Here is a 7096-nt window from a genome sequence, read left to right on the forward strand (position 1 = left end):
GAGAGATTCACACACAAAATGAGTGTTCCATGAAGAAACTTGATCACAAACTAACGTCAATGAATGAAACCTACTAGTATTACTAACTCATAAATATCAATCAGCATACTAAATTCACATCTAACTTAAAGGTCAATCATCATAAAATTATTCAGAATCAAATTGTTCAGATTCTACCTATTTTCTCAAAATGCAGAAAACTAGTCACAGATTGCAGCTACCAAATAGGCTAACTAGTCACAATCTTCAACCTAATGAATTGCCCATTCAATTCCACATAGCCAAATACTCAATTGCTTCCACAATATTGAACACAAATCAAGTAGAATTGCACCAAAACACCACAACAAACGAACAATAAGTCCAAACACGAATTGTACCTGTGATCTATGATTTGTGGAGCTGATCGAGAATCACGCTGCGAGTCAGTAAAGGAGGGAGAGAGATTTACGATCTGAGAATTTGAAATTGAAAACTGACAAGAGAGTTGATGTGAGTTATTTATTAAAGGTTTTTTTTTTTTTTTTGTAAAAAGGGTTTTGAAGTAAGGCTCTGGTTTGCTTGGGGCATGACGAGTTGAGAAAGAAATGAGCAGATTTCAAAAAAAAAAGTGGGTTAGCCGGACCAGACCGATGCTCGAACCCAGAAAGAGATTGCGGGTTGTCGATGAATTGTGATCAACTTGAAAGAAACATGTCAATCTCTTTTTCTCACATTGTCCAATTATATGAGTTGACAAAATATGATAACAGTTTTGAGGTTCAAATAGAACCGCAGCAGCCTCTTTGAAATCCCAATCCATATACAATCGAACAGAGCAAAGTGTCTGCAACTTAGAATGATCATCAAACAGTGGAGTGTGGCTTTGTCCAATTGCTTTCATTTTGAGCTTCTTCGATCTTAAACACCATGCATGCTGATCAAATCTAATTAATACGCCATATATAATTATTAACGGATTATAAACCAAGTAAAGGGTGAGAATCATGAACTCAAACCAATCAGATCAATATATAGCTAACTAGTTAAAACAAGCATCCAGTAACACAAAAGATCACAATTCACCAGCATCGATCTCTACTATATATCATGGGAAACTAGCATTAGTTCATAGACACGCACAGTTCTCGTTCTTTAATTAGAAGATAATAGATAGATGGTACTAATTTCTACTTGATAAGAGATTGATAATTAACAGCTAGCTTCTGAGAATTTCTCGACTAGCAACGTCGACCACCTCCGTCAGCGTGCAGCATTGCATCGATTTCATCCCCATCTTTCATTCCAGACTGCAGAGAGATATGGTCATATATAATTAATTAAGTTGAACTAACTTGTGTGTATCTGTTTACATAGATACATATATATAATTAATATGCACAAACATATATATAAGCAGAAAATTAAGGACTTAGTTAATTGGTTGTTAATTACCTGGAGTGCAGTGAGCTTGGGATTGATGCCTTGCCCGTCATAGAGGAACTTGAAGCTGTAAACGTCGTATTTCCTAGTGTAAACATCAACAAGCTTCTGAAGTGGAGTATGGCGCTTCATCCTGAAGTACATGGTTCTAAATTTCTACACAGACAAGCACAATCAACAAGATCGATCTATCACTATCAGCACCAAAAAATTAAGCAGCAAAACCAATTACTTAATTATTAATTAGCCGATCGATCGATTTGATCTATCTCCTAGCTAGCTGGCTGCATGGCTTAATACATTAACGTACCTGGCTCTTGACCTTGAGGTTGACGTCGGTGGACTTCCTCTCGGAGGCGGCGGCGGCTGGCTTCTTGCCATTGTCTTTGTCTGTGTTCATGAGGCCGGACATTTCTTTTGAGTGAGATCGAGAGAGAATCGAAGTAGATTGATCTGGGTTATATCTTTGCTCTTATGTAATAAGTAGCTGCTCTCGAACTCCACCCACCTCTTCTACTTTCAGGTGAATAATATTAATGCACCTTAGCTTGCATTGGTATGCATTTTGACAGTTGCAGTGTAAATATTTACTTGAAGAAAAGAAAAGGTAGAGAAGTCATGATTTGATTTAACAAGGCAAGCAAGCCCGTCATCTCTTGTCTTTCAGTTGTCTCGATCTGAGAATCTTTTGCGTCCTGGAAGTAGCTCAACTGAATGGTCCTGTCACGTACAATATACAATATACAATATATAAATATATATATATATATATATATATATTCAATGGTATATACATTTGTGTGTGTGTGTGTAATTGGTACTGAAATGAACACACAATAATTCATTTGATTTTTGGGTGGTGGGGATGAATATCCTGAATGTTGGTGATGCCCAAGTACAACAGTATCTTAATCAAACTTGCAAGCAGTCTATATCAAATCTTATAGCTAGCTTTCGAGTTTCAGCATTTATTGGAAGTTTACTCAAAACCGATTTGTTATATTATACATATGTTTTCTGTATTTTATTATTTTATTGAAAATACTAAACTCACAAAGGTTAATAAATAATAACAAAAATACAAAAGTTAAGAGAATTTCTGGATCATTGTGAACATAAAGTGAAATTGGCAAAATGACTTTTGCAATCTAGAATCTACTCAAAGCCCTCAAGTTAAGGTCTGAGTGCCACTGTTATCTTTACACACCAAAAATAAATTAGAAACATAACAAACTTCATTTATAAGAAATTTCTTTAAGATGCTAATCCAGTATGAGGTTTTGGATTAAACAGTTTACATTTTCCTAGTCAAACTAGAAAACTCTATATATTTAGCTAACACACGTCCAACTGAATCTGGATATTTAGCCATGAGTTGGATCCCCATGACTTTCCAGATACCATGATACTGCCAGATGACTTGCACTAAGCAAATGTTCTTACCATGAAGAATGTGTACGTTGTTTCTCAACAATTCTAACCAGCTTCTCGTATAGGATAGATCTTTGTGAATTTTCAAATCTTTCCAATCCAAAACATGTGAAACATCTCCATGGTTTTTCTTCGAAACAGAGATATAGAAACATCACGAACACCCTATAGTTTAGGTGGAAGTGCTGCTCTATAAGAATGTTCATCAACAAGGTCGAATCTGGTTGGTCTCCAACTTGGAGTAGGGTGCAAAAAACCAAACATATGCACCAAACCGAGCCGATCAATGGTTGGAGCTTTGAATTAATTAGACTTATATGTTTCACAATTATTTGTGTGAGTTAGACATATTTGCTGACATACATTTTGGTTGATGGAAGTTTGAATTTATATATCTGAGTTTTCGAAATTAAAGCTCTTTTATTCCTTTAACTATTTTGGTGCTGGTTTCATTAGGGAAATTGCAGAAAGATACAGTAACAAAAGCATTTCAAAAAGCATCGTGAATCGAAGAATAAAATCATCATGGAAACTAAAAGTTGGAGGGTGCAGTTCGCAAAACACCAAATTATCTGAACACCATGAAACACTGTCAAGCCAACGTCATGCTGACGGGGTGAAAGACAAAGAGTCAGATGATATGAATCGGTTTTACTCAAGGACAGATGACGCAGATCACCGTTCAGATGTATCTGCAGGGAGGAGAGTAAACTGGCAAAAAGAGGTACACTAGTTCCTTTTCTGGGTTGTACATAGAAACACATGCGACTGATATGTTACTTTTTTACCCCCTACATTTGTAACCTCCATTTCTACAGATAGTGGTTACTGTGGTACTTGGATTCCTCCGTTTTGTCTTTGCAGTTAACTTCATGATTATTTACTGTAATTCAGTTGATTGGAGCCGGCATGGAGGATGCTCATTTTTCTGTTGAGTCAACTGGAGACAAAAAGAAGTCGATGAAAAATCAGAAAAGGGTCTGGGTTAAAGGCACCAGAACTAAACAATCCACCTAAAGAAAGACGATGAAGATCTCAGCCAAACGTGGCAGTAGCAAAGCCTTTGAACAAAAAAATAGTGGGAAAGTGGATTCATTTGCTAATAAACCAGTATCATGTGTATCAAATGGCCTGATGCAATCACAGTTCACAGACTGAGATTATAAAAGTTGGTTCAACAATAGACACCAGTTGTAAGAATAAGGGTGCGTTTGAGGTACACACCAAGGGTTTTGGATCAAAGATGTTGGCTAAGACGGGATTTATTGAAGGTAGTGGATTGGGGAAAGAAGGACAAGGTAGAGCAGAGCCTATTTTAGCGGTCCAGCGTCCTAAATCACTTGGATTGGGTGTAGAATTCTCCAACACCCTTAGTGTCCGAGTCATTAATACCCCAGCAAAACATAACTCAGCAGAGAGCATGCCGGCACAGAACAATCCAGTCCGACAACCCCTTTTGCTTTAACCATCACTGTGGGATTTTACAGTATGTCCACGGTTGGCTAACAGAAATAATCATCAGCTCAGGCAAAGTCTTACACTTCCAGATTTTTTTCTTTTTACTGAAACTCAAAGGACCTCTACATCACCAATCACTATGAACAAGTCACAAAGCAGAGAATCAATTGTCTGTCTGTTGCTACTCTAAACATATAGGTCTACAACAGTAATAAAAGAATATGCATATGATGCCTTGAAATCTCCTGCTATCTTTCACATTCGAAATTACTCAATTACAATCACATTTGGAAGAGTGAAAATCGTATCACAAGTTCACAGCATACTTGATAGACAAGAAACATTTGGTGATAGGTAATTACAGCATATAAGTTGGAAGTAACAGGATGTAGGCAATATAGATAATGGTTTGCAATAACTAGCCACCTCAAATTTAAACAAATACATTTGTTGCTAAGAAACTATACTTAAACACCAGATAATTTACTCTTATCTGACAAGACCCAGAAATTGTGCTCCAATTATTTCATATATATATATATGTGTGTGTGTGTGTGTGTGTGTGTGTGTATGAAATAAACCTCCTTATTTAAAGGTACAGATTTCCTTAATTGACATACTTTTCAATCATATTTTCTCATCTCAACTGATCATCTTTTAGGTATATATGAGTAGATCATGTCTACAAAATTTCAGCCAATTTGATAATCATTAAGGTATTCAAAACTGTGGATTACACGAACAGTTCCGGTTGAACAATTTGGTTCGCTCATTGTAACCATATAGTTTCGACACCTTAACGATCACTAATTTAGCTGAAATTTTGTAGAGATGATCATGTCATATATACCTAGATACTAATTGGCTATGATCGAAAACTATGACCGAAAAGTAGTTCTATTGGCAAAATACGTACCTTTTGAATAAATAAGGATATTTGGATCTGATAAAGATTTGTGTGTGTGTGTATTCTCAAAAGTGAACGAATATGAACGGAAAATTAAACCTCCTACAAGGATCTCAGAATAGATAGTCATGACTCACATGTCAGTGGAAGTAGATGCTTCTGGCTTATCTGCTAGACTTGGTGATGATAATGGTTTTGACAAGAATTCCACAGGATCAGCTTCAAGGCAAGTGCTGAAATCCTTCACTCCTTCTTCGGACTTTATTTTCCATAACAATCTTTCTTTTTTATTAACGTTGTTCTTAGAACGGATAATCGATTTTACTGCTTTTGCTGTCTCCCTATTGAAGCAAGTGGTACATTAATCAGCTCAAATATATGTTTGCAAATCATATCATGTAATAAAAGAAAATGGCCATCTTTTCTACTGTAAACTGATTCTGGTCTCCAGGACATGAACTTCAACAGCACCCATTGACATGAAAATGTAAAATTGGATAATATTTGTGACCAAAACATAGGTCACGATGGCATGATGCCGCTGAGAATAACTTCCAACATTAGACATTTGGATTTACATTAAGTATATGATTATTATAAACTAAATCAAGGTATAAACTTTAGCATCACTAGATTATATGAACACCTACAGTAACAACGAGAATTTCATGGTCAGAATATAGATAATGGTTTGCAATAACTAGCCACCTCAAAATTTAAACATATACATTTGTTGATAAGAAGCTATACTTAAACACCAGATAATTTACTCCTATCTGACAAGACCCAGTAATTGTGCTCCAATTATTTCATATATATATACAAGGATCTCAGAATAGATAGTCATGACTCACATGTCAGTGGAAGTAGATGCTTCTGGCTTATCTGCTAGACTTAGTGATGATAATGGTTTTGATAAGAACTCCACAGGATCAGCTTCAAGGCAAGTGCTGAAATCCTTCACTCCGTCTTCAGCCTTTATTTTCCATAACAATCTTTCTTTTTTAATAACATTGTTCTTAGAATGGATAATCGATTTTACTGCTTTTGCTGTCTCCCTATTGAAGCAAGTGGTACATTAATCAGCTCAAATATATGTTTGCAAATCATATCATGTAATGAAAGAAAATGGCCATCTTTTCTACTGTAAATTGATTCCGGTCTCCAGGACATGAACTTCAACAGCATCCATTGCATGAAAATGTAAAATTGGATAATATTTGTGACCAAAACATAGGCCATGATGGCATGATGCCGCTGAGAGTAACTTCCAACATTAGACATTTGGATTTACATAAAGTATGATTATTATAAATTAAATTACGGTATAAACTTTAGCATCACTAGATTATATGAACACCTACAGTAACAACGAGAATTTCATGGTCAGAATTATGCATCAATCCTTCTACATGGTAGTTGATTCCAATTTGCTATCAATATTTTTAGCAAATACAGTTATGTATCATTTTCTTCAAATAGTTTACTTTTTTTTATCAAAAATAATTTGACTTCCTATTTAAAAGTTGGAATATATGCTCACCCATATGTTGTTGTCGACGTTTTTGGATTAGCTGTAATAATGAGAGAAGACAATGGCTTTGAAAGGAACTCCTCATGATCATCTATAGGGAAGTTGGTGAAAACCACCGGCCATCTCATTGGAACAACAGTATCCCTATTGAAATTGGAACAGAATGATACATGATTTGAAGAAAGGAGAAACAATTGTTTTAGTAATCCAAAATTGATGGAATAAAAGTTCCATGGACTAATATATGTGAAAAGAAAATTTTGAATATCACCTATATACCTGTCAATGCATTTGTGCTTGCAGCGGTTCATCTTATCCACTGTAAATTTTCCAAAAACAATGTC

General features: G+C 35.5%; 1 protein-coding gene and 1 pseudogene across 2 annotated transcripts in view; both read right to left on the minus strand.

The window, feature by feature from the left end:
* Positions 1-979: 979 nt before the first annotated feature.
* On the minus strand, positions 980-1982 carry LOC101295173 (small ubiquitin-related modifier 2-like). The gene is made up of 3 exons (XM_004288532.1): positions 1733-1982; positions 1435-1578; positions 980-1289 (listed from the first exon to the last, which is right to left on the minus strand). Exons 1-3 carry the CDS (start codon positions 1832-1834, stop codon positions 1221-1223), a joined length of 315 nt encoding a protein of 104 aa, XP_004288580.1. The 5' UTR covers positions 1835-1982; the 3' UTR covers positions 980-1220.
* Positions 1983-5351: 3369 nt separating this feature from the next.
* The window catches only part of LOC101300295, a 9179-nt pseudogene continuing 7434 nt past the window's right edge, over positions 5352-7096 (minus strand). The window contains exons 8-11 of the transcript XR_183862.1: positions 7032-7063; positions 6762-6896; positions 6073-6276; positions 5352-5559 (exon numbers count right to left, since the gene is read on the minus strand). The product of XR_183862.1 is annotated as an uncharacterized LOC101300295 (transcript). The remainder of the gene's footprint in view (positions 5560-6072; positions 6277-6761; positions 6897-7031; positions 7064-7096) is intronic.

This window comes from Fragaria vesca, linkage group LG1 (genome assembly GCF_000184155.1).
Source record: "Fragaria vesca subsp. vesca linkage group LG1, FraVesHawaii_1.0, whole genome shotgun sequence".
NCBI lineage: Eukaryota > Viridiplantae > Streptophyta > Magnoliopsida > Rosales > Rosaceae > Fragaria > Fragaria vesca.

Excerpts from the sequence above, each read along its gene's own strand:
- LOC101295173 (XM_004288532.1), bottom strand. The coding sequence starts at position 1,834 with ATGTCCGGCCTCATGAACACAGACAAAGACAATGGCAAGAAGCCAGCC. Across the intron at positions 1,579-1,732 it reads ACCTCAAGGTCAAGAGCCAG|AAATTTAGAACCATGTACTT; the intron begins GTACGTTAATGT and ends TTGTCTGTGTAG. Across the intron at positions 1,290-1,434 it reads CCAAGCTCACTGCACTCCAG|TCTGGAATGAAAGATGGGGA; the intron begins GTAATTAACAAC and ends ATCTCTCTGCAG.